The 26,734-nt window shown below is 45.6% G+C and overlaps 4 protein-coding genes across 6 annotated transcripts; 1 reads left to right on the top strand and 3 right to left on the bottom strand.

The window, feature by feature from the left end:
* The first annotated feature begins 3,232 nt into the window (after positions 1-3,232).
* Positions 3,233-6,538, top strand: LOC123146155 (putative F-box/FBD/LRR-repeat protein At5g44950). Of its 3 annotated transcripts, none has more exons than XM_044565744.1 (5): positions 3,233-4,360; positions 4,461-4,607; positions 5,162-5,296; positions 5,377-5,505; positions 5,778-6,538. In XM_044565744.1, exon 1 carries the CDS (start codon positions 3,335-3,337, stop codon positions 4,277-4,279), a length of 945 nt encoding a protein of 314 aa, XP_044421679.1. In that variant the 5' UTR covers positions 3,233-3,334; the 3' UTR covers positions 4,280-4,360; positions 4,461-4,607; positions 5,162-5,296; positions 5,377-5,505; positions 5,778-6,538. The 3 variants fall into 3 exon arrangements, with proteins under 3 accessions (XP_044421679.1, XP_044421678.1, XP_044421677.1); XM_044565743.1 differs by having other exon boundaries at positions 5,162-5,505; positions 5,778-5,931; positions 6,027-6,538; XM_044565742.1 differs by having other exon boundaries at positions 5,162-5,505.
* Positions 6,539-8,896: 2,358 nt separating this feature from the next.
* Positions 8,897-9,829, bottom strand: LOC123146152 (cysteine-rich receptor-like protein kinase 5). The gene is made up of 2 exons (XM_044565741.1): positions 9,510-9,829; positions 8,897-9,432 (listed from the first exon to the last, which is right to left on the bottom strand). Exons 1-2 carry the CDS (start codon positions 9,798-9,800, stop codon positions 9,130-9,132), a joined length of 594 nt encoding a protein of 197 aa, XP_044421676.1. The 5' UTR covers positions 9,801-9,829; the 3' UTR covers positions 8,897-9,129.
* Positions 9,830-14,493: 4,664 nt separating this feature from the next.
* Positions 14,494-21,290, bottom strand: LOC123146150 (G-type lectin S-receptor-like serine/threonine-protein kinase B120). The gene is made up of 5 exons (XM_044565739.1): positions 19,812-21,290; positions 15,806-15,907; positions 15,500-15,681; positions 15,212-15,422; positions 14,494-15,119 (listed from the first exon to the last, which is right to left on the bottom strand). The coding sequence occupies exons 1-5, from the start codon at positions 20,866-20,868 to the stop codon at positions 14,866-14,868; spliced, it is 1,806 nt and encodes a 601-aa protein (XP_044421674.1). The 5' UTR covers positions 20,869-21,290; the 3' UTR covers positions 14,494-14,865.
* On the bottom strand, positions 16,702-19,162 carry LOC123146151 (S-locus-specific glycoprotein S13-like). Its single transcript, XM_044565740.1, has one exon. It carries the CDS (start codon positions 18,273-18,275, stop codon positions 16,887-16,889), a length of 1,389 nt encoding a protein of 462 aa, XP_044421675.1. The 5' UTR covers positions 18,276-19,162; the 3' UTR covers positions 16,702-16,886.
* Positions 21,291-26,734: the final 5,444 nt, after the last annotated feature.

The following is a 26,734-nucleotide window of genomic DNA, read 5'->3' as shown; positions in this document are numbered from 1 at the left end:
GGGCAGATTGCGATAAAATAATTAGTTGCTTCGGGTGGGGTTTTCGGTTAGTTCGGACTATTGGAGTGTGTCCAAACATATCTGGTCCAATATAGACGTCCATGTTAGAGACCTAAAAATATCCAAACCGTTCAATCCGAACATATAATGAAGAAATGAACGCCTGCGTTGGAAATGGCATGACACCTTTTTTCCCATGGAATGCTATGACACCTTGACACGCTATGCCTAAAGAAGAAACTCGTGCAGAGCGAAGAGCCGTTATTTAGAGTCACTCGTACCTTCAGCAGCGATGCATCTACGAAAATAATGTCGCATGAGAGCAAGTTTTTTTTAGCAGTGTGCTTGAGGACACGTTTTTCTTATGAGAAACAACTGTAATTTTAATCATACTCACATATATCGCAGTTACATTGTTTTAGATCTAGAATCCAATTGTTTTTTTACAAAGCTACTCTAAGAATTACAATAATATCTTTTGCCAAATCTGCTTCGTGCTATCAATCTCTTCAAGACGAATACTCTGAAGATTACAATAAAGAGACTGTAATTAGATTAGCACGGTGATAATGTCACTGTTCACCCGCACGAACATGATTGCCAATCAAGGTTTCTAAACCCCCTTGAGTCACCCATCCAAAAAGATGGAAAATCTTGAGCAATGAAAGTACTTGGGTCGGCATGAACCCCTAGAAGTGCATGATGTCGAATCACGAGATCGTCGCCATACTGTCGAGGAAAGATTCCAACCAAAAAGAGTCGAACCAAGAAAAGCAACATGGCACAATAATATGAACTCCTCAGATGTGAACAATCGGATCTGCAAGAACACAAACCTCTCTACTCCGCGGTAATGCCAAAGAAGGAATTAGAGTAACTTTATTCGTAGAAACACCAGGACCACCAGTAGACGCTGACAAAGAACATAAAACTCCTAAAAATTGGAGGTCCGTCCACCTCTCAGAATCAAGATGATAGTCAGAGGCGAGGGGACCTGTAGTGAATATAATCCTGATAGTACTTAGGGGGTGTGTGAATGTAGAGGCAATCTTATCTATTGATTAGTACAGATGGGAGTATTCTCAAGGTATTATGCAGGTTCGGGTAAATGTGCGCTGGGAGGGGGTGCCATAACAGACTGGTATAAATGCTGTTTGATGGTTGTATGCACGATTGACTATTCATGGTGGTTGTTGTATTTAACCAGATTATGCTGCCGTTGAGTAACAACTACATTGAATGCTTCGTGGTGGTTATGGTATCCTAGGACTTGGCTGACTGATCTTATCTTCTTGGTGACCGATTCATGGGCTCCGTCCATCGCCCATTAATCCATCTGTAGACAGTTAGCCCTTGTGCAGATCTTCCTTGGTACTACCTCCGTCCGGGTTTATTGGTCCCCATTGTATTTCGTGCCAAATTTTGACCATAGATTAAACTAACAAAATGTTCACGCATGTCACCAAACATTATATTTTTGAAAACTATGTTCAAATACGAATCCAATGAGATAATTTTTCTTGACATGCATTAACATTTTGTTAGTTAAATCTTTAGTCAAAATTTGACACAAACTATAAAAGGGACCTATAAACCAGGACGGAGGTAGTGACACCTCGGGCTATAGCTCCAATAGGCCTAGTGTGTAGCTCCTTGGCCAGTTGACTTTTAGACTGTATTCTTGACTGGCATGGGCCAGTAGCTAGGCCATATGTGTATTTGGGTCTACCCCTTAGGTATAACCCCGTATGTAGCCCCCGATTATGTCGATATCTTGTTGCCAAAACAGAATATACATCGACACATGGAGTTCTAACCATTCGATGGACCCAAAGAACCACTGGTTGAGTAGCCGAGAGACCTGAGCGGACTCTTTCGATCATACCTCCTAGAGGTTAAGGATGAGCAATTCAGAAAAAACTTGGTGATACCTGTTTCTTAATCTCTTCGGGAGAGGATGGCTCATGGCCCGACTATGGGCATATCATCAAATTTTGAGTGGCGATCTACGACGCATGGGCTTGAGTGGATCAAGTTTCCCGTGTCACTATCCTTTGTGCGGAACGCCCGATCAGATACCTTTCTCTGAACCAAGTTTGTGCAGCTATGCATTCAATTTTTCTTGGGAACCCGACTCGTGCCACGGGGGATGCCATGGGTGCTCCTTGCTCTACACAGAATGAATATGTGATGAGTGTCACTTCACTCGGTTTTTATTGGGTGTTGTGCACTCGGATTATCATCATGTTGAACGCATGGATTTTCTGACTCTGAACTGGCCTTGGCAGTCGAATCAGAGCGAACTCCTCGACCTGGTTGAACACTTTAGCCGACTAGAAGAATCGTCCAAAGTCATCATTGCAATTCTTTTTGAGCTGTCACGTCAAAATCTTTGGCATGTTGTTAGACTCCTTCCTGATTGGGTTGTGATAGCAAACTCCTCGGCTTGTGTGATCGGACTGATGAGAAATCCGATAGTCTCTTTGCATGTTGTTGGGTTGAAATGTTGAATGTATGGATTCCCACGCTTGTGATTGATGTTTTGGCTTCCCCTCATTAAATATTATATACTCAGAAACAAAAAATTTAATTCATGAACTCTTTTCAAATACATGAACATTTTTTGCAAATACATGAATACTTTTTTAGTTGAATGAACATTTTTTTGAATGCATGAACACGTGTTTCTAACTATATGAACATTTTTCAAACCCATGAACACTTTTCAGAAAATACATGAATACATATTTCTAACTAGATGAACATTTTTCAAAATCCTGGACATCTTTTTGAAAAATTCGTGAACATTTTACAAAATGCTCGAACATATTTTCAAAATACCATGAACATATTTTCGGTAATGCGCATGACATCTTAGTTACAAGGCAGTAACTAAATTCTTTTTTTTGCTTGGCCGCAGATAGTCACAATTTTTTAATTAGATAAATACCACTCTAATTATGGTGATTCATAAAAATGCCACTGTAATTTCCAAACTTTGAAAAATGCCACTGCAATTTTTGCGAACTTTGAAAAAAACCCTCCAGACTTCCAAAAAAGCCACTGAAAATGGCATTTTTCAAAGTTTGAAAATTGCCGTGCGATTTCTCGAAATCGCCAGATTTGGAGTGGCATTTATCAAATTAACCATTTTTTTTAAAATATTATGTATCATCAAGATGCAAAAGGCCCACCTAGTGGAAACTGGAAAGTGTCACACTACACTGGAGAGTGGGAAAAAAAAAGTTTGTCCCCATCCAGCCGTGCCTGCCGAGAGAGCACCAAATCGAAATCGGCGGCTAGCCGGCGGGGGTCGAAGGGGAGTCGGATCGAGATGGTCGCGCCGAGGGGGCGGCGCTCCCCGTCCGGTCCAGATCGACGGCCACAGGCGGGAGGTGGGGAGCGGAGCGCCGGAGGAGCCGCGGCCTCGGAGCAGAAGGCCGCCGCTAGGGTTTCGGTCAATCAGCCGGCCCCGCCGCCCAAGTTCAACGCCGGCGCGGACAGGATCAGCGCTCTCCCCGAGCACCTCCTCCTCGAGATCCTCGAGCGCCTTGACCTGCGCGAGGCGGTCCGCGCCGGGGCGCTCTCGAGACGGTGGCGGCGCCTCCCGAAGCACCTCTCGCGCGTGGACCTCGACGTCGCTCACTTCCAGGGCGCGACGCCGCTCGAGGCCATGGACGCGTTCACGGGTGCGGCGCGGTCGCTGCTCGCCGTGGTTCCCCTCGCCGAGAGCAGCGCCCTCAAGTCCCTTATCCTCGGCTTCTACATGCCTTCCCCTCCTCACCTGAGCACCATAGGCCGCCTCGTCCAGGACGTCGTGAGCTTGGGCCAGACCGAATGCCTTGAGTTTTGCATATCCCTGCCGTCCCCGAGCAACACCGTCCCGCAGCGCGCTGAGATTGGGCGGCAGTTCATGTCCTTCTGCCAGGCCTACCCGGTCGCCTTCTCTTGGCTCACGAGTCTTGCACTCGAGCGCCTTGCATTTGGTCATTCTGACATCACCGAGCTCATTAGCTCTTGTGGTAGGCTCAGGCGCCTCACCCTGCGTACCTGCAGACTGGTTGATCTGCCCTTCGTGCTCAAGATCGACACGCCGTGCTCTGGGATCCAGGAGCTCAAGTTCCTCTGTGTTGGGTGCACGCGGATCGACCTCATTTCTGTCCCTAAGCTTAGGCAAGTGGTGTGCCATTCTTGGATCTCCGAGAAGCTTCCACTGCACTTTGGCTATGTTCCTGAGCTTCGCAGTGTACTACTCGATTCTAGAGCCATGGCATGGTAGAGGCCATTTCCGCTGAGCGAGTGCCTGTCAAGGAGTGCCAGCAACCTGTTGAGTCTTCATCTTGGTTTCGAGCAACAAATGGTACAATTAATTTCTGCGCACCACTTAAATATCTTCTGCATCTACATACCATATGTCCTTCTGTACCAATTTCAGCCGTGTGTTTATGTTCTTGCTGTAGATTTGGATTCTGCCAGAACATCCGAAGAAGCTCACTGCTATGTTCAGAAACCTGACCTCTGTGTTTCTTTGGGATATCTTCAATGAGTGTGATCTGAACTGGACACTGTTTATCCTTGAAGCTGCACCTTGCCTACAGTGTATTGATGTAAGTGTTACTTAACCTTCTTTTTAGTTTAGTCCACATCTTAGCATGTACATGACTTATTCTACATTTTTACAATTATATGTTCTAAGGATATTCAGCATTAAAAACGTACCAGCAAGTTGATCTAATTTCCAACTACTCACCAACTTATTACAAATACTAAAAGTAGTGCATACAAGCCACATTCTATTTTTGCTGCGAGACAATGTCCATGCAAAAAAAAAAAAACTGCAGGATATCTTATGTTAAGAGTTCTCCAAAAGTTCTTCCTATGTTTTTCTCGAGGAGGAAAGCCCTCGCCTCTTGATGGAAATTCTTTATTATTCAAAGTATCTTGGTCGAAAGAAATACGAGGAATATAGTTGTAATTTCATAAGAACCCCGGAAGCATATTCATCTGTCGTACTTTACCTAGGATTTAATTCATGCAAATTTCTCCAAAATCTAGGGGCCTATACTTATATTTAATTGCAATTGTTGTCACGTTGTCCTTCATGGGTTGGTGGCAAGTTTAATTAACATGAGTTATTTACTTTCTATGTCCTTGCTTGAAGTTATCTCGACATTCATGCATCGAGACGCCCGACAACAGTGCCGAGAAGACCAACGTGGTGTGGGAGCCATCCAAGGATTTCAAGCACCTAAACTTGAAGTTGCTGGGGATCCAAGGGTGCGAGGATGAAGACAAGGTGACAAACTATGTAAGGCTTGTGATGGAACGAGCTGTGCGGCCGTTGATAATCAAGCTGCAGGATGAATTCCCATGCAGGGACTGCAATGCCACCAACCTTGACAGATCCAAGGCGGACAAAGCTAGCAGGCGCCGGATTAAGGAGCGACTCGCGCATGGATCATCCTCATGTGTGAAGATAATTATCTGATATGTCAAGGAATGCTGGTAGTTTCATAACGCTCACAGCCTTGCAGGAGCTAGAGCAATGACTGTGTGAGGCACATCCAGTAGTAATTCTGATTTCTAGTTATTGGTAGCTTAAGAATACTTGATTGGTGTGGACCTCGCGGTGTAGCTAAATTATGTGTGTACTGTAATCTGGCCGCATGGTTCTCTTTTTCAGTTTACCGAGTAACTAATTGCCTATTTGTCTACCTAGTATATGATGATTTGTTTGCCCTCGGATATTCAAATTCTTGACTTGTTTTTCTTTACAGGAAAAATTCTTGACTTGTTGAGGCTCTCTATTTTCAGAATGCGTCTTTGCCGCCTTGCCTGGACCCAGATTGTGGTCTTTGGGAAACATTCTGGTGGTAGACTTTGCTTTCTGAATTTGTCTTTGTCACTATGACCGAATCAATGGAAGCGAAGGTGGATTGCGATGACGGTGTAGGAAAGGGAAATTGTGAACTTTTTTTGTTTCTGTTTTATATACTCACAAACTCCATGTTGTATGCCCATTTCAGCCAGGAGGGTGTCATTCAAATTCTTGATGGGTTCTCTGCTTGGAATGTGACTGAATGAAAAGGGTGCAAATTAATTGAGTTCTGCTCTTTTATATCTGATGAGTGGAAGCCTGTCGTAACGCTCATGGAAAATGGAAGACAGTCCTGGAGATGGTATTGTTACATTCGGCCAGAGATACACAACAAGAGGTCTATGGTGCGAATTTTTGTCAATGTGAGGTTTAACCAGGCCTGGAGATGGTATTTGATGGATGGCACTCTTCTTTTTGCATGCCTCGAAGAAATTGCAGCTCCAGCAGGAACTTGTACGACATCAATATGCCAACCTGCGCCAGCGGAAAAGAAATCTCTGCTATTTGATTTTTGGATGATCAGAGGATTTAAACTACCTATGTTACATTACAGGGGAGGCAGATTTGGCTAGACTGTCCAGAGCCAACTAAAGAAACATAACTAGGCTCCCAGCTTGTATGTAAAAACTTGTCAAGCAAAATTTCCTGTGCTTTCCGGAACCAATAAAGCCATCTAACAGAGTAACAGGTGAAGAATAACGAAGTCTTACTCATTCAAGAGAAAGCTGACATGAATATATATGTTTAGCTTATAACGAGTGAAACTTTGATACCAACAACAAAATGACTACCAATGGCATGTGTGCGGTTCCGAACCAGTTGCTCTTGCAGGGGGTTTGGCAGCTTCAGAATGAAAACGGTGCGATAGGGAGTAATTGATACTTTGTTTGGCTGGGAATTTTCGACTATATAATGTTGACTATAGATAATGTGGCAACAAGATATAGCCATCAGTTGGCTCTATTATTGTCCTTGCCCTTGCTCTTATATGCATGTCAATTGGCTTCCACGGTTGCTTCCATGTTTCATTGTTTTTTATAATGTTTCATTGTTTTTAATAATGTTTTGTTGTTTTCCTGTATGTGGTTATGTGATTGGTAGAATGCTGATTTTAGTGTTCACCACTAGTGTCCTTTCATTCAGCGCAAGGTTTTTATGAGGCTAGTGAACTGACGTGAGGTGTAATGTTCCACATTTGTAAACTTATGTACCACATATTCCGAGAGCTCCGTGAATGTATTGATTCACCGAATAGAGATATACGCCAATATAGACAAATTGTCAACCGTGTTACCTTTTTTTGTGTGTGTAGAAACAGATGTGCTGGACAGAAAAGGTGTAAACAGTTATGCTGTTCAAGGAAAAAAGATGTAAGCAGATAGAGCAGCGTGCAGCAAGAATGCACTAGAAAAAGGGCTGCGTACATGGTTTCCGTCGACCGTGCTCATAGGAATAATGGTCTTTCAGCTCGTGCTCCTGCTCATCGGAGGTGTTGCTGGCGCCGACAATAGGCTTGTGGAGTCCAAGCTGTTGGGGCAACTTGGCGTTGCGTGTTGGCGTGATGGCGGGGATGGGCTGCTCTTGGAGTGCGGCGATAAATGACTGCTACGGATTTGCGGAAGACGGTGAAAGATCCGGCCTCCTGTTGAAGGGTGGGATGGAGTTGGCCCTGGATCCGGCGTTGAAGAGGCTCAGAGGGCTCCTCTGAATGATGTTCCTTATCAAACTAGATCCAGCCTTCCAGGATTGACGACTATTGTGGTTCGTTAACAGTGCCAAGGTGTGAACCATCTGTTGGCGCTCTCGGTATCGTTACTATTATGAATACAAGTATTGTATGCCTACGGGTGTACATCTTCAAAAAGGAAAAAAAAAGTGTAAACATTTGTGCTGTTTTTTAAAGGGTTTAAACAGTTTTTTTAGACAATTTTTTTAACAGTTTTTTTTAGCAGCGTGAAGCAGAGCGCCTGAGAACTGCGTGGAATGCAAGGCCCATAACACTGGCTAGGTTGGGCCGAGCTGAGCCGAATCACCAAAGAAAGCCCTTGGGCGTTGGCCCAGCTGCGCGAGAGGATTGCCTCGAAAAAAAAAAGTATGGAGGTGGTCGACAGGAGCAGAACGGCGGGGGACGGAGACGCCGCATCTCCGGCGGGAGGAGGAGAAAATATCGGCGCAACCTTCTTCCTCCTCCCCCCACCCCCACCCCCTTCCCGGCGTCACATTTGGAGCCAGTACGGGCTCGGGCGGCAGATATGGACGGGGAGCCGGCCAAGACGCGCCGCCACGCCGACGGCTTAGCGCGCGAGGCCGTCCGGGCGGAGTGCGGGAGCGAGAGCTTCTCAAAGGTGCGTGCTCTACATGCCAATTGAGCCATACAACCTATGCCCCTTGGCCTTTGTTACGGAATCTCGAGCCGAGGTGTCCTCGGTTGATGCCCGTGAGCAGTGAGCTAGAGTGGGCACAAGGTGTTTGTGGAAATGCTAGTGGCATATTTTTTCAGTTTTCACAAATCAATTTATCCTTGAAAGGAAACTTTACGGTGCTTATGCACTCCCCCAAAAGCTTATTTCAACAGATTTCAAAGTGTAGCATAGCATTACCTTGTTGATCAATGACTCTTTCAAGCGGGGTGTGGTGTTTATCAAAAACCCCAAAAAGAGGCGACACACAACCTTGGTATTGTTAAGGGTTCACATTCTCCTACACAAGTTTCTCATTTCTGGACCGATGGCACTTGCTTAGTTAAGGGTTATATCGTATACTTTAAGCACTCTGGATCAATGCGACATGATGCCTTTTCTTCTAGGTAAGCGTCGTGTATATTTTCTAATGTAATTTGAAGTTGCTTTTCTACATGATTTCCGGCACAATAAAGTGATGTATCCGATAACTCTGACTATTTCTTACTTTCATGCCTGTCTTAAAAAAAGCTCCATGGTAACTAAGAGACAAATTGCATGCAAAACTAAGAAATATACGATTCTACTATCCTTTTTTTAAGGACACAAAATTCAACTTCTTAACTCGCCTCCTTTTATGCATCCAAAATTCTTTCGTGAGAAGAGTCTTTAGTAAGAACATTTCGACCTCTCCCATTTTGCTGTGGGAGCCATCGGAGTTGAAATACATTATCTATATTAAAACAAAGCTTCTTCTTCTTCTTCTTCTTCTTCAATACAAATACCAGTTTCTTATCCGGTATACAGTTGTAAAAGGTACCCATGAATATGCAGAAACTAGACTGCTAGGTGCTAGCGTCCTTCTAGTACTGTAATGCTCATGTTGTTTGCAGACTTCACAGTATTTTCTGCTGCTCCATCAGTACCATAGTTATCTTCTGCAAAATACATGGGCTCTTTTGGAGTTGGAAGTGATATATCTCCATTTTCCAGGAAGGACACGATTGATGACACGAGTGGCCGCGCATTTGGGCTGCCTTGAACACATAAGAGTCCGATATGGATGCACCGTAAAGTTTCATTAAGTGAGAAGCTCCCCACAATTGACGAGTCAACAAAATCCTTTGTGTTCCCATCCTTCCATAAGCTCCATGCCTGCATCCATTCTTTACCCTTTCAAGATGCATATATTTTCTATACTTGCAGAAATTCGAGCATGTCATTTTACTTACATAGGCTATAATGCTGCTGAAGTCTGCTTTTAGGTGCACAGAGCTAATCTTTGAGCCACTCACAGTCTCCAGTAGTAAAACTCCAAAGCTATATACATCAGACTTGACAGAAAACACTCCTTTCAAAACATATTCAGGGGACATGTAACCGCTGTTTGAACACACAACAAAATTTTGGTCAAGCACAAGAATAATGCATAAAGATAATTCATGCAGTATATCACTTACTATGTGCCTGTTAGGAATAAGCAACTTGTATTCCCATGAGGCCATAGGCCGATATATATACATGTACAGGTGTGGAACATATGCAGGAAACCCCTTATACAACGGGATAAATACAAAGGGGTACATGACCTATATTATAACTCTAACACCCCCCCTCAAACTCATGGTGGAGGAACCACACTGAGTTTGGAGAGATAAAAGCCATGTTGCGCTCTAGTCTGGGCCTTCGTCAGGAAATCCGCCAACTGTGACTCGGAAGGCACATACTGAAGAGCAATAACCTGATCCTGCACAGCAGCGCGCACATAGAAAGCATCAACACCAATATGCTTGGTGAGCTCATGCTTCACAGGATCGCGCGCAATGCTAATAGCACCTGTACTGTCAGATAAGAGCATAGTCGGTGTAGTGACAGAAACACCAAAATCCTGAAGTAACCACCGTAACCAAGTCACCTCTGCCGTCAAAAGAGCCATAGCTCGCAACTCAGCCTCAGCACTCGAACGGGAAACTGCAATCTGTTTCTTCGTCTTCCAGGCAATGAGAGAACCGCCAAGAAAAACACAGTAAGCAGAAAGTGAACGGCGATCAGAAGGATCACTAGCCCACGTAGCATCCGCATAGGCCTGAAGCTGTAAAGAACTGGAGCTAGGAAAGAAGAGACGGTGAGAGATCGTGCCCCGAAGATATCGGAGAACACGAAGGAGATGACTATAATGAACCGATGTGGGAGCAGAGACAAACTGACTCAGAATATGAACCGGATAAGAGATGTCCGGACGAGTGACAGCTAGATAGACAAGACTGCCAACGAGATGACGATAACGCGTCGGATCAGGGAGAGGATCACCATCAGTAGCACGAAGGTGAACATTGAGCTCCATAGGAGTCTCAACAGTGCGCTCGTCAGAAAGAGCAGCACGAGCAAGAAGATCCTGGATATACTTTTCCTGGGATATAAAAAAGCCATCAGAGGTAGAAGAGACTTCAATCCCAAGAAAGTAGCGAAGAGGTCCAAGATCAGACATAAGAAACTGCTCACTAAGACGGGCCTTTACAAAGGCAATATACTCGGGGTCATCCCCAGTGATGACCATATCATCAACATAGAGAAGAAGAGTCCGGCCACGAGGAGAAAGGTGAATAAACAATGCGGGATCATGAGCACTTGCTGAAAAACCAGCAGTAGTGACCACAGAAGCAAAACGCTCAAACTAGGCGCGAGGGGCTTGCTTAAGGCCATAGAGAGAGCGACGAAGACGACACACCATGCCATCAGGAACAGAATACCCAGGTGGTGGCTGCATGTACACCTCCTCACGCAGTTCACCATTAAGAAAGGCATTCTTAACATCAAGCTGAGATATAGACCAGTGGCGTGCAGAGGCAACAACAAGAAGTGTACGAATAGTGGTCATATGGGCCACAGGAGCAAAAGTCTCGTCATAATCACGACCATGCTCCTGCTGAAAACCACGAGCCACGAGACGAGCTTTGTGACGCTCAAGAGAACCATCGGAGCGAGTCTTAACCTTGTAGACCCACTTACAAGTGATGGGACGGACTCCGGGAGGAAGAGAAACAAGATCCCAGGTACCAGTGCGTTCAAGAGCAGCAATCTCCTCTGCCATCGCAAACTGCCATTCAGGATGAACAACAGCCTGACGGTAAGAAGTCGGCTCAAGAACAGCAGCACCAGCGGTGGGAAATCCAAAGCGATCAATAGGCGGACGAGGACGAGAACGCAAGCCATAAGTAGGCTGAGAGGAAGAGGACGACTCATCCAAGGAAGCATCCACAGGTCGTGAACGACGAGTGTAATGCTGAGGAAGAGATGGAGCAAGAGAAGGAGGAATCGCCAAGGTAGAATCAGGGGGTGGCGACGAAGAAGTCACCGGAGATGAAGGTGTAGAATCCGGTGACATGCTAGGTGAGGAGACCGGGGAAGATGGTGGCGGCGAATCGACGAGGGGTGGAGAAGCAGAGGGAGTGGAACGAATAGGCACAGGCGCGACGGGAGTGATAGGAGAGTCAGGAAAAGTGAGGAAAGAGATATCCTCCACTGAAAAAAACGAGGAAGATGGGCGTGGGTAAAAAGGACGAGACTCATCAAAAGTCACGTCTCGAGAGATACGCATCCGACGACCGACAGGATCCCAATAACGATAGCCCTTATGCTCATCACTGTAGCCTAAGAAGACACACTCAACAGACTGAGCGGTCAGTTTGGTGCGTTCGCGAGGGGCAAGAAGAACATAGCAAACACAACCAAACAAGCGAAGCATCGAATAATCGGGAGAACGATCAAACAGACACTCAAAAGGAACACCACCCTGCAAAGTAGCAGATGGCTGAAGGTTGATGAGATAGACGGAAGTGGAGATAGCCTCGGCCCAAAAATGAGGCGGAAGAGAGGCGGCGATCATCATAGCACGAGCCGTCTCAAGAAGGTGACGATGCTTGCGCTCAGACACGCCATTCTGAGCATGAGCACCAGGACAAGAGAACTGGGCAAGAGTACCCTGCTCAGCAAGGACACCACGCAACATCTTAGAGATATACTCACCAGCGGAGTCAGCACGAAAAACACGAATAGGTGAAGAGAACTGAGTATGAACCATGGCAGCAAAACGCTTATAAATAGACAACACCTCACTACGTGAAGTCATGAAATAAAGCCATGTGTAACGAGAAAAATCATCGATGAAAATAATATAGTATTTATGACCACCTTTCGAAGCGAAAGGAGCCGGACCCCATACATCAGAATGGACTAAATCGAAAGGACGCTTAGACATTGACTCACTATGGGAATATGGTAACTGAATCTGCTTGCCAAGACGACAACCCTGACACTCTAAAGAGACATCTCCTAAGACAGACCCCAGAAGACCTCGACGAACTAAAGACGATAACCGAGAACCACACAGATGACCAAGTCGATGATGCCACTGCTTGAAGGAACCAGTAACAGAGGCGACAGCAGCGGAGGGACTGGCGATGGTGGTGGCAGCGGAAGGAACATGAAGCCAGTCCAACTCCCAAAGACCCTGAGAATCACGGCGGTGAGGGCCAGCCCCAACCAGAGTGTGCGTGCGACGATCCTGGACAGAACAAGAGTCAACATCAAGGATGACACGACAACCAGAATCAGTAAGTTGACCGGCAGAAAACAGATTCATGGTAAGTCGAGGAACATGAGCAACATCAGGAACAAAATAAGGAGTGGAAAGATGGCCTCTACTAGCAACAGAAAGTGGAGTACCATCAGCAGTGAAGACATGAACAGGAGAATCCAGCGAGCGAAGAGAGGACAAAGCGGAAGAATGAGAAGACATATGAAAAGAAGCTCCAGAATCCAGAACCCATGGGAATGTACCTGACTGTGTAGAGGGCGGGTGCTCAGTGCGGGAAGCATCAGTCACAGAACCAGCAGTACCCGTCGAGGAAGAACCTGAAGCCGCGAGCAGACGCTTAAGTCTCAGAATATCCTGCTCAGTCAAAGCAATGGCTGAAGCTGGCGAGGGAGATGACGAAGTCCCTGAGGAGGATGATCGCGCCTTGCGCAGGTGTTTCCGCTTTGTGTAGCACTGGGACTCAATATGACCATCATTGTTGCAGTAGTCACAATGTGAACGGGGGCGACCTGAGCCTCCAGAAGGAGTGGGCAAGAGCGGCGGAGCACTCGAGCGAGAATGGGGCAGTGCAGCAGGTGGAGTGGAAGAAACCCGAGTAGCGAGCACAGAGGGAACCTCCAGCAAACCAGCACCACGTAGGCGAGTCTCCTCAGCACGAATCTCTGAAAGCGCCTCCATGAGAGAAATACGGCCACGAGCAAGCAACTGAGCACGCCGGGGCTCAAACTCCTTACGGAGCCGAGACAGGAACTCGTAGACGCGATGAAACTCCAAATCGGCCTGGACAGCCTGGCAGCAGGGGCAAGTACGACAACCAGCACTGCGGAGAGAATCAAGCTGGCGCCAGATAGCAGAACTCTGTGCATAAAAGTCATCAACAGTAGAGTCACCCTGCTGAAGAGCATGCTCCTGACGAACCACAGAAAGGTATAAGGCATCACCAGAGGGCTCATAGCGCTGACGAAGACAGGTCCACATCTGGAAGACAGTAGGAAGACCCAGAAACTCAGAAGCAAACTGAGGCAGAACACTAGCAGTGAGAACAGCTGCAGCACGAGCATCATCATCAAGCCACTGGGTGTAAACAGACAAAGCACCATGATACGTCTGAAGAGCCTCCTCATAAGCCAAAGCCCTCTCATCATAGGCACGATCAGCAGCCTCATCAGCAATCTTAGCCGCATCCTTGGCGGCCTGATTAGCATCCGTAGGAAGAACCAGTGGAGTCGGCGGAGTAGGGGCCACCGGAGGAACCGGACGTGGCGGACAGCAGACCTCGCCAGAAAGAACACCCCAGAGACGGATGCCACGCATGTGAATGCGCATGAAGCCAGCGAACTCGGTGTAGTTAGTACCATCGAAGATCACCGGACAGCGAGGGACAGCAACATAGCCCGATGCAGCAGAATTTTTTTAATTTTTTTTTTGAAGAGACCCGAAAGCAGTAGAACACCGGACGGCAGGCGGAAGACCACGGGAGACCACGAGCGAACGGCAGCCGCGAGAAGTGGATGCGTGACCGCGAGCTTGGCGGACGGCAAGGGCGAAGTCCTGGCGGGAGGGCACCTGGCGGGCGGGAGCTGGCAGGCGGGAGCGGCGCCTGAGAGCGGGAGCGGCGCCTGAGATCGGGAGCGGCAGGAGCGACCGCGGAGTCCTGGCGGACGGCAGGAGCTGGCGGGCGGGAGCGGCCCTGAGAGCGGGAGCGGCGGGAGCGACCGCGAGTCCTGTGGCGGGCGGCGGGAGGCGTGAAGGGCGCCTGGAGACACAGCAGCGACGCCGAGGCAAAGAGAAACCGCGGCCGCGGCGGCGGAGATGGGATCGTAGCACGAGTTGCGCGTGCGAAAAAAAGAGACCTAAAGCTCTGATACCATGTTAGGAATAAGCAACTTGTATTCCCATGAGGCCATAGGCCGATATATATACATGTACAGGTGTGGAACATATGCAGGAAACCCCTTATACAACGGGATAAATACAAAGGGGTACATGACCTATATTATAATTCTAACAGTGCCAACAACGCGGTCGGTATTTTCTTGCTGCTGATTGCCGCCAAATATCCTTGCCATACCAAAATCAGATATTTTAGGGCTCATTTCGGCATCTAGTAATATGTTGCTTGCTTTCAGATCCCTGTGAATTATCTTCAGCCTTGAATCTTGATGAAGATAAAGAAGTCCTCTAGCTACCCCTTTGATTATCTCGAATCTCATCGGCCAATCAAGCATTGATTTTCTTGTGGCATCTGCTACCATAGCATCAATTGAGGGATAATATCAGCCATTCTGGTTGATTTCATTACTTACTGAAATTTGTCAAGACGTAAGCAGAACATACCGAAAAGCATGGCGTCTAGACTCTTGTTAGGTAAGTATTCATATATCAATAGTTTCTCATCTCCATGGATGCAGAAACCTAGAAGTCTAACCAAGTTTTGGTGCTGCAACTTCGCAATGAGTATTACTTCATTTCTGAACTCTATTACCCCCTGGCCAGAACCCTTACTAAGCCTTTTCACAGCAATTTTTGTACCATCTTCTAATGTCCCCTGAGCACTTGATACTTTTAGTTCAAACAAGAGGGAAACACAGTTATGTTGCTCTATAAGAGAAAATTTCATGTTACCTTGTAAACATTGCCAAAACCTCCATGTCCAAGTATGTTGGAGTTAGAGAAATTGTTTGTTGCAAGTACAATTTCTTTGAAGCTTATAAAAGGATACTTTAAGTTTCCATCGTGAAGTTCAACAGAAGTGCTCGAAGTTCCTGACATCACCTTCTTCCAATTTTTCTTGTTTTTTTGTTTGCCTACCAGGAACATTGATTGCAAGCATTATAATAAAGGGACATAGCACATAAATATGGAATAACATTGCCCTGCGCAAACATGCTTGGGGGAAATATACGAGAAAAATATGGAACTGTGTTCTACCTCCCAAGTTGCAGATCCAAACAAGCCACGCACATATGACTATGAGCAAACTTGACACGACTGGCAGTGTAATTTTTAAAACAATGCTCTTCCGCTTTTTATCTGCCAAAATTCAATCTGTAAGCAAACATAATTTAAAGATTTGCTAAATAGTTAGTTTCACAAGCCAAATATTTCTTACAAGTATGAACTACATGCACATTGTTTCAATTCTCAAGCAATCTATTTCTCACATGAACAATTGCATCACGAGTATCGCAACATTTGGGACATACAAAATGTCTGCCTGATACTTAACATTAAAACGCACACAACATGTTTTGTTGAACTGGATGGAGTGGTTGTCATGCCCTATTTTTTTTACACTATAATCAGATGGCATATACAACTTATGCCAGAACGCGAAGGTTTCCTTTTATAGTTATGTATAGACATGGATTCTATGAACTTGTACGAGCAACTACATTTTCTATTAATAGGAAATATACCCTCTGTTTATAAATATAAGACGTTGTGGCAGTTTAAACTGCCAAAATGTCTTATATTTAGGAACAGAGGTAGTAGATTGTATACCAAATTCAAGTCCAATGAAATAGGACTCGAACCAGGGTTGTGGCACTGTACACTGACTCTCCCGCCAATATGAGCTAGGCTCACTTCCTATACATTGGCTGAGATTGGATATATATACACTCTGGAATAACTGTGTTGGCGGCTGGCAAAATGTTTCTGGACACCTCAATGTTTGAAACATGTATTAGAAGCTGTTCATTAATAAATGTTTCAGATGGAAGTGCTTTACATGCTAACTAACTTTATAAACATGATCTGGAATATTGTGAACCACTGCATGCTCATATTTTCATGCTGCATCCAGTGGCTCCTAATCTGCACCCTCCAATTGAATAAGCTATTGTCTTTTCGTATAAAAAAGATTGTAGTGATTCACACGCTGCATATATGTTACACCAAACTGTTCTATCATAATGGCATTATAAAGTCTTTACCCTCTAATATTTGCCCGCCACTACTAACTTAAACCTATCTTGTACTCACATTGTACATATAACTCTAGAGGATATTACTGGAGCTCCACTGGACCCGCAAATAGAGGAGTATATCTAACAGCACAAGCAGAGAAGCAGAAACAGTAAACTGTACCACTCAATCCGTTAACTCGGATATAGAGGGTTTCCCCTTGTCCAATGAGCTTCTCCATGTCGATCAAATCTCTGGTCCATAATAGGCACCTAGTTTCATCCCCATTGATAGCATCAATGCTCATATTGGTGTAAGTAAAGGCCGTGCAGGAGCAGTTGCTGGTGCATTCTGCTATGCATTCATCTAAGCTTCTATTCTTGACATACAAGAACTGGCTGGGAACCTTCATGGTTGACATATTTAAGAAGCCATCCCCTTGACCACATGTAAGTGCTTCCATTCGGTGACATCCCTGTGAAAACCTGCTGGCCGTCCAGTCTTGTTTGTTGTTTGGCTCAAAGCCATCAAGACACTTGCATGTCACAATAGGCAGTGTGTTGTCGCAGTAACCAAATGGACCACAATAACCAAATTTGTTGCATTCGTGGTTAGGTCCTGACCACAGGTCAGTCCATTTGGACTTGTTGCTATTCCAGACTCGTGTTTTTATCTTGCCTGAGTAGTCAATCTTCATTTGCAGTAATGCGACACTTGGTGGCGGCAGTCCAAAGGAAGCGTAGACCTCATCATCAATAGGTTGCAGTCTATAGTAAATTGTGGACTTGATACTCTCGACATACTGTCCAACTACCAAATTGTTGTTCCATATCGAACCTCGCATGTATGGGGTTGAGCCATTCCATATAAAACGCTGTCGAAACTCATCAGGGTCTGCACCATATGAGAAGTTGCCTGGGGACGGGTCTTGGGGGCTTCTCCAAGAGATGAGCCGTTGTAGTGCATGCGTCTTGTGGGTGATCCTGAGGTTCATACGTGGAAGGAGAGTGTCGGTCGGGTAATCGAAGCTTTGCCATATGATGGTGCCATGTGATGACTGAAGGATAAAATTCCCATTGTTATCAAGCATGGCTTTTCCACCAGTTGCCTCTGACGATGAATTTCCTGCAGCGCTGATGTTTGTCGTCCAGAGAAGCGTATCTTTGGTGTCTGACAAGGCGAGATTGGATCCGCTTGTGAACGCGAGTGTTGCAGAAGAAGGATCAGTTATGGGCATAGCACGGTTGGCAACCCACACAAAGTTGTCTTCGGGTATGTTCTTGTACCATATGCCGACGTAGTAATGTTTTGTGCTGGAGCTGGACAGGGAGAAGAATCCCAGGGCAAAAGTGCCGTCATCGGAGGTGATGGTGCTTCCAACAGAAAGCGGCTTGTCGGGAAGAAGGTGGCTGCCGGATGATGCACAGAACGGGAATAACCAAAATGACCAACAAACAAGCCAGATGATTGTGTGTAGGGGAAGGGGATCCATTGCTGTAGTGAACTATAGAACTGGGATATGGAAGCAAAGAAGTGGATGAGTTGCCTTGGACAATGCACATCAGAACTGAGGCAGAGCCAGTCAAGCATTTTGTTTGCGCTCCTTTTTCCACAGGAAGCTACTGGGAAAGTGGGAATCTTGGAAGTAGTCAAAGAGAGATGTTTCTAGGAAGTTTGAAAATGTTGGGTTGGTTGCTATCATCTAGACTATCATGGACTACCTTTCTCAGCAAACAGAATAGCCATTTACTTTTCTTTTCGGTGTGACTGCTGGTTTTGTTGTTTGAATGTGCTGATCACTACAATTTTACTTGGAATAAACCCCTTGTCGGTTTTGATATGTTACCTTAGATGTTTTTTGAAAGAAACTTATCTTTTGTGTGTATACATATGCGATCATGGGTCTTTATGTCAGACATCAGTGGTGCAGGAAATTCCGTGATCTTTCCTTTGGACTTGCTTTACCTAATGTTTGACCATGTGAATTATAACTGGATAAGTTAAAAACATGGACATATCACCTCATAAAGAAACACACATTTTCTGTTCTTTTGGGCTTCAGAAGAACATCATTGGACCCTGACCGAATGTACAAAGGGACCTTGTGCTTGTTTCTTAAAAATTACATTAGGATGTGCGGTCAAACACTATGGTGGAATAACGTGTATAACCCTGTTCCCTGCAATTATAGAATTTGCCAGCTACGTGGTTGAGTGTGCAGTCCTGCCCGCATTTGCGCCGCTGGCTTTGCAAGGAAAATGCAATTTTTAGCTGTCGTGTGCAACTACATATCTGTAAAGAGTGTATCACCTGTTTAGTGTCTCCTCATGCTACTCATTATGTTATTGCAGATGTTCATGGTGCACTTCTTCCACCATAAATGTATTACTAAGATATTTTTTTCCAATGAAGGTGAAAGTGCAACCATATACTCGTTGAGATGGCAAGGCTGGAGAAGCTCTATAAAATGCACACATGTATAAGGGGGTGAGGCATAAGTACTAATTTTGAGCTGTACTACCTCCGTCCGGGTTTATTGGTCCCCATTGTATTTCGTGCCAAATTTTGATCATAGATTAAACTAACAAAATGTTCACGCATGTCACCAAACATTATATTTTTGAAAACTATGTTCAAATACAAATCCAATGAGATAATATTTCTTGACATGCATTAACATTTTGTTAGTTAAATAAAAAGGGGCAGCCCCAGTGCAGGTAGCTCCCGCTTGCGCAGGGTCTGGGGAAGGGTCTGACCACTTTGGGTCTATTGTACGCAGCCTTTTCCTACATTTCTGCAAGAGGCTGTTTCCAGGACTTGAACCCGTGACCTCATGGTCACAAGGCAGCAGCTTTACCACTTTTGTTAGTTAAATCTTTAGTCAAAATTTGGCACAAACTACAAAGGGGACCTATAAACCAGGATGGAGGTAGTACTAAGAGGGTTATTACTGGAGCTCCTCTGGACCCGCAAATTAGAGACTACATCTACTAGCACAAGCAGAGAAAACAGAGACAGTAAACTTTACCATTCAATCCATTAATCCGGATGTAGAGGTTTTCCCCTTGTCCAATTAGCTTCTCTGTGTCAATCAAATCTCCAATCCATAATAGGCACCTAGTTTCATCGCCATTCATAAACTTGGTGCTCATATTGGCATAAGCATACGCCGTGCAGGAGCAGTTACTGGTGCATTCTGCTATGCATTCATCTAAGCTTCTATTCTTGACAAAAACGAACTGGTCGGGAACCTTCATGTTTGACGTATTTAAGAAGCCATCCCCTTGACCACATCTTAGTGCTTCCATCCGATGGCATCCCTGTGAAAACCTGTGGGCTGTCCATTCTTGTTTGTTGTTTGGCTCAAAGCCATCAAAACACTTGCATGTCACAATAGGCTGCGTGTTATCACAGTAACCAAATGGACCACAGTAACCAAATTTGTTGCATTCCTGGTTAGGTTCTGACTGCAGGTCAGTCCATTTGGACACGTTGCTTTTCCAGGTTCGTATCTTCATCTTGCCTGAGTAGTCCATCTTCACAAGCAACAATGAGGAGACACTTGGTGCTGGTAGTCCAAAGGAAATGTATACCTCATCATCAATAGTTTGCAGCGTAAAGTAAATTGTGGACCTGATACTCTCGATATACTGCCCGACTACCAAAAAGTTATTCCATACCGGACTTCGCCGGTATGGTGTTGAGCCATTCCATATAAAACGCTGCAGAAACTCATCAGGGTCTGCACCATATGAGAAGTTCCCCGGGGATGGGTCCTGGGGGTTTCTCCAAGAGATAAGCCGTTGTAGTGCATGCGTCCTGTGGGTGATCCTGAGGTTCATACCTGGAAGGAGAGTGTCGGTCGGGTAATCGAAGCTTTGCCATAAGATGATGCCTTCTGATGACTGAAGGATAAAATTCCCATTGTTATCAAGCATGGCTTCTCCACCAGTTGCCTCTGATGATGAATTTCCTGTAGCACTGATGTTTGTCATCCAGAGAAGCTGGCCATTGGTGTCTGACAAGGCGAGATTGAATTTGTTTGTGAAGGCGAGTATTGCAGAAGAAGGATCGGCGATCGGCATAGCACGGTTGGCAACCCACACAATGTTGTCTTGGGGTATGTTCTTGTACCATATGCCGACGTAGTAATGTTTTGTGCCAGAGCTGGACGGGGAGAAGAATCCCAGGGCAAAAGTGCCGTCGTCGGAGGTGATGGTGCTTCGAGCAGAAAGTGGCTTGTCGGGAAGAAGGCAGCTGCCGGATGATGCACAGAACGGGAATAACTAAAATGACCAACATACAAGGCAGATGATTGTGTGTAACGGAAGGGGATCCATTGCTGCAGCGAACTATGGAACTGGGATATGGAAGCAAAGAGGCAGATGAGTTTGCCTTGGGCAAGGTACATCAGAACTCCGGGAAAAGGCAGAGTCAGTCAAGCATTTTATTTGTGGTTCTTTTCCCACAGGAAGTTTCTGGGAGTCATGGAAGCAGTCAAGGAGAGATATTTCTAGGAAGCTTGAAATGCTGGTTTGTGGTTGTTATCATCTGGGCCATGATAGGCTAGCCTTTCTCAATAATGAGACTAGCCATCTACCTTTATTTTAGATGTGACTGCTGGGTTTTCTTGTTTGAATGTGCTGATTACTACAATTTTAGCTGGATCAGAACAAACTCATATACTTTTAGTTGTTTTGGTTTTGGTATTGTTACCATGGATGTTTTTTTTAAATGAACCAATCTTTTGTGCATATACATATGAGATTGTAGGTAAACGTGAGGCATCAGTAGTGCAGAAAATTCCATGGTCTTCCCATTGGACATGCATCACCTATTGTTTGACCATGTAACTGGAGAAGCTAAAAACATGACAGATCAGCTCATTAAGAAGCACACATCTTATTTTCTTTTGGGTTTCAGAAGAACATCATTAGGCCCTGACTAGATTTAGAAAGGGACCTTGTTGCTTAAAAATGTGTGGTCAAACTCTGTGGGTGGACTCACGCATTCGTTCTGGTCCCTGCAATTATAGAAGTTTGCCAGCTACGCATTTGAGCGCGCAGTCGTGCCCACGTATGCGCCCCTAGCTTTGCAAGAAAACGGTTTTTTAGCTGTCTGAATAGAGCGTATCACCTGTTTAGTATCTCCTCATTTATCTGAAAAGAGTGTATCACCTGAAAAGGATTTTTTAGCTGTCTATGCATTTATGTTATTGCAGATGCTGACAGTGCATTTCTTTCAACATAAAGGTACAACCCAGAAATGTTTGTTGTGCTGGAGGAGGTGACAGCACAACCACATACTCGCTAAGATGGCAAGGCTGTGCCAGGACCCAAGTATGTGTTCTCTGAAGAATTCAACACTGCATCGTCGATTCAGTTAAGTTTGAACGAGACAACTCTGACGCTCCTCCTGTCTCCGTACCGCTTCGCTAGTTATGAAGATCCGGATGGCGTCCGATCGGCATCTAACGGCTGCGAGAGCGTCCTGTGTCGCTGTTGGCTTTCCGGCAAGCCTTCAGAGAGCCAACTACTCCATTTTGCTTTTCCTTCTTTTTCCTCCAAGTTGTAAGGCTATAAAGCCGTGTTTCTAAAACTTTCTGGGTATCTCTCCTTGTATTAGGGTTTCCCCCTTAGCCGCCAGTGTTCCTGGTTGGCCTTAGGTTCTTCTTGTATCGCGCTAGAAACCCTGAATTCGTCCAATAAAGTAGCTAAGATTTGCGAGTTTCAGCTATTCTTTCTGAATCCTAGTCTTCAGACCAAGTCGGGTCTGACAAGCTGGAGCAGCTCTGTATTTCCATGCATGGGTAGCACTGTAGCAACTCAGAGATCTATTATTTACAGAGTTGTTTCAGCGGATATTCTTATGCTCATACTGATCAGGACATCAATCTGTAAGTGACTATCTGACCTTGTTTTGCTGAGGCATATGAGTTTAGATAGCATCGCTGTTCTAATAATACACATGTTCTTATGTGTGACAGATAGTTGACTTCAGTTTGCAAAGAAGTTGGAAGCAGACTTCAGGACTTACATAGTATGTGGCATAGCTGACTCTCTAGCTGCAGTGATTGTTCTTGGCAAGGGGCATGAGTTTACTGCTGACCGGTAAGTCGTTTTGTACTAGTGTATGGTCTTCCAAATTATGCATGTGCTCAACATTGTTATATACTATATTTTGTATAAGAAAATTTACAGAGTAAATACTCTCCGCAGCTCGTGCTTTGTGTTCCCGAGTGAATTGGCTATTTTCTTCATTTACAGAAGTAAAAAACTAATTTGGGGGCTCCATTTTCTTCAGTTACACATCCAGCACATGCCCCCCATACGGGCCTGATCGGCTGCTGCGAGGTTTCTCATTTTATCAGTCAGTTCCATCAGGCAAGGTCAGTGTCTCCCGCTTTGAGCCCAGCCCAGAAACGTGCGTGACTCCCGTTGGTGGGTTCATGCTGTCAGTCCCCATTACGGTGACCTATTGACCCTTTCTCGTAGTCACCTTCGATTCCGGTGACGGCACATGGTGCGGCAGTTGGTGCTTGCGGCGACGCTGCTGGGGCCAGTGGGTGGAGTGGCACAGTCGCCGACGGAGAAGGAGCGACATCCGCAGCGGCTGGCGCAAAGTCTTCGAGGTGATGAACGACATTGCTGGTCTGAACTTCTGTATTAGCCGAAGCATCAAGTAACAACTGTCATCTGTTCTAGGCAATTAATTACGATATGTGTTCAGCAGACTACCGGAGTTCAGTATCCTCTGCTGCCAGTAAAATTTCTGATGAATTCTTTCAGACTGCTTTGAAATTTCACTTGAATTTGGGACCTGTTTCGGTGTGAAATTTAACAAAATATTTTTTGAAATGCAGGAAATTTCGTGGGCCTCAATTTTTTTACTAGCTTCAGTGTTGAGTATAACAGCTCATGCTACAGTAGAAGAGTTCAAAGTATAGAGGTGACAAAACAACGTTACAACTCTGGAACCTGACAGCATATCTCTCTGAACCCAGCTGTTTCAACTTAACCTAATGCATGATCTATCAAAAAATGTGGACTTTGAATGAGAGAGAACTTGCAGGTAAGAGAACAACTCGCTTTGAGAAAGTGAAGAGATAGAACCTGAGAGAGAGAGAGAGAGAGAGAGAGAGAGAGAGAGAGAGAGAGAGAGAGAGAGAGAGAGAGAGAGAGAGAGAGAGAGAGAGAGAGAGAGAGAGAGAGAGAGAGAACAGTGTCATTCTGAGAGAGTGCTATTTTAGAGAGAACTTGAGTGTGAGAGTATGAGAGAAAGCCTTTATTTTCGTATGTAAAAGAGAGCTTGTGCAGCATATGAGAGCGTGAGGAAAGAGATAGCTTGTGTGAGAGAGATTGAGCATGCATGTGACAGAGCTTTGGACGAGAGACATGGACCTCATACAATAATGTTTTTTTGTGCTGGGAGATGCTGGGCATTGTGAGGAAAAGAACAAAACCCCGCAGGTCTACTGCCGGCCACTGTTGCTAATCGAGAGTTTAAGCGCCCCATGTTCTCCTCGCATCTCGAGATGCACTACAGTGACGGATGGCCAAGATAGCAGGGCTCTGAAGCATATGCATGAAAAATCCGCGTCAAGTCGTGTCTCTAGTCGTGCTTGAGAACACTGCAACGACTCGGCTGCTTCTGATCCTCAACCCAAAGGAGGACGTAGAACCCTCGTCCCACGAGCACACCAGGCCCTTTCCTGGATGCCAGTTTCAAATTTTCCAACTTGGATGTGAATTCGCTAGGTCCACTCATCGGTAGCTGATGAGTATACAAACGCATACACATACCCCAGACTGTCGCCATCCACGTGCTTGTCGTCGTCCAAGACAATAAGAGCCACCAAAAATGGGGCCGAGTTGCAGGGGTCATGGTTGCAACCTTCTGTTGCACAAAGCACCGTGGCGGAATAGTCTGATCCGTATAGCACCGTGGCGGAATAGTCTGATCCGTAGTCAGGGTCTAAGATGTGAGGATATGGTAACTATGTCCGGCTCCCCGACACGGGATCCCATACAACCATCTTCAGTCTCTCCTCTTTCTCTTCCTCATCCTCGTCTACCTCGTCTACAACACACACAACAAGAATGTGGCTATGGACATAACTGTCCCGGCGATTGGCTCGTTGCGAGAGCGAAAGTTGTTGATGGGGAAGAAGCACTTGACGTCGTCTCTCCAGCTTTCCAGGAAGCCCGGGATAAGAGGTGTTTTGTGCACGGTGAGGTAGTGGCTGCGGAAGGTATGGCCGGAGAGAAGGCTACACCACGCCTTGCAGGCGAGTGAGGCACGGATGAGGACAGCAGGCTCTTCCGGCGGGGTGCGGATGAGGATCTCCTCCACGAGTTCTTCCATCTCTCATAGCACCTGAACAACCGGCGGTGCCATCATGGTCGCAAAGTTTTTCTGATGAAGAAAGAAACCACAATATCGGTTTGTTAAGCCAATGTACATGTAAGTATGTTAAATCACAACGTCTACAACACATGCAACAAGAACGCGGCCATGGCGGCAGTCGAGGACATAAGTCTCCTCCATAAATTTTATAGTTTAACAGCCTTACATGTACATTGGTTTAACAAACCGACGATGTGGTTTCTTTCTCCATCAGAAAAACTTTGCGACCATGATGGCGCCGCCGGTTGTTCGGGAGCTGTGGGAGATGTAAGAACTTGTGAAGGAGATCATCATCCGCATCCCGCTGGAAGAGCACGTTGTCCTTATCCGCGCCTCCCTCGCCTGCAAGGCGTGGTGTAGCCTCCTCTCCGGCCACACCTTTCGGAGCCGCTACCTCACCGTGCACAAAACACTTCCGATACTGGGCTTCCTGGAAAGCTAGAGGGATGACGTCGAGCGCTTCTTCTCCATCAACAACTTCCACCCTCGCAACGAGCCCAATCGCTATGACAGTTATGTCCCCGACTTTCACCATGGCCGCGTTCTTGTTGCGTGTGTTGTAGACGAGATAGACAAGGATGAGGAAGAGAAAGAGGAGAGACTGAAGATAGTTGTATGGGACCCCGTGTCGGGGGGCCGGACAGAGTTACTAGATCCTGACATCTTAGACCCTGACTACGAATCAGACTATTCCGCCACGGTGCTCTGTGCAACGGAAGGTTGCAACTATGGCGCCTGCAACTCGGCCCCATTTTTGGTGGCTCTTATTGTCTTTGAGGACGACGACAAGTATGTGGATGGCGACTTTCTCGGGTATGTGTATGCGTCTGTATACTCAACAACGACCGGTGAGTAGACCTCGCCCATTCACATCCAAGTTGGGAAATTGGGAACCGACATCCATGGAAGGCATGGTGTCCTCGTGGGACGAGGGCTCTACGTCCTCCTTTCGGTTGAGGATCAGAAGCAACCGAGTCATTGCAGTGTTCTCAAGCACGACTTGGATAGACAGAAGTGGAATCTCTTGTACTATTCAAAACTCAAAATACCAAGTCATGCCTCTCTATAATGAATGCAACACAAGAAAAAGTTGAGGGTGTATGATGACAAAAAAATTAAGTGAGTAAAAGGGTCCATGGCTCTAAAGAATGTAATACTATATATCCAGGGCAGATAAACACAGAACATATACACTTGGTAACAACACAACTCCAGCACAGCTTAAGCAATATCACCTACAATAACACATGCCTTGCTAAAAAGGAGTATAAATCACATATCGTCTAGTAGACCATAGCAACAAGACGAAAGAGAAGGTTCCAGTCCCTAATTCTTCATCAAACTCTAGAAATCAGGAGGTAAAACCAAGTGTACTGTCATGTCTAGAAATACATGTAACAGACAAGCGATCAATCAAATCATCGAGAACCATCTTCTTGATTCTAAACCATCAGATACATGTAAACAGTCTAGAGAAGGAACTCATCTACTTAAAAATCTCATTCTGGACAGGCTTTTGGTTTACATGCCTATATGAGAACAAAG

Source organism: Triticum aestivum, chromosome 6D (assembly GCF_018294505.1).
Source record: "Triticum aestivum cultivar Chinese Spring chromosome 6D, IWGSC CS RefSeq v2.1, whole genome shotgun sequence".
Taxonomy (NCBI): Eukaryota; Viridiplantae; Streptophyta; class Magnoliopsida; order Poales; family Poaceae; genus Triticum; species Triticum aestivum.
Note: the sequence above shows the minus strand (reverse complement) of the source record. Positions and strands in the feature narration are given on the sequence as shown.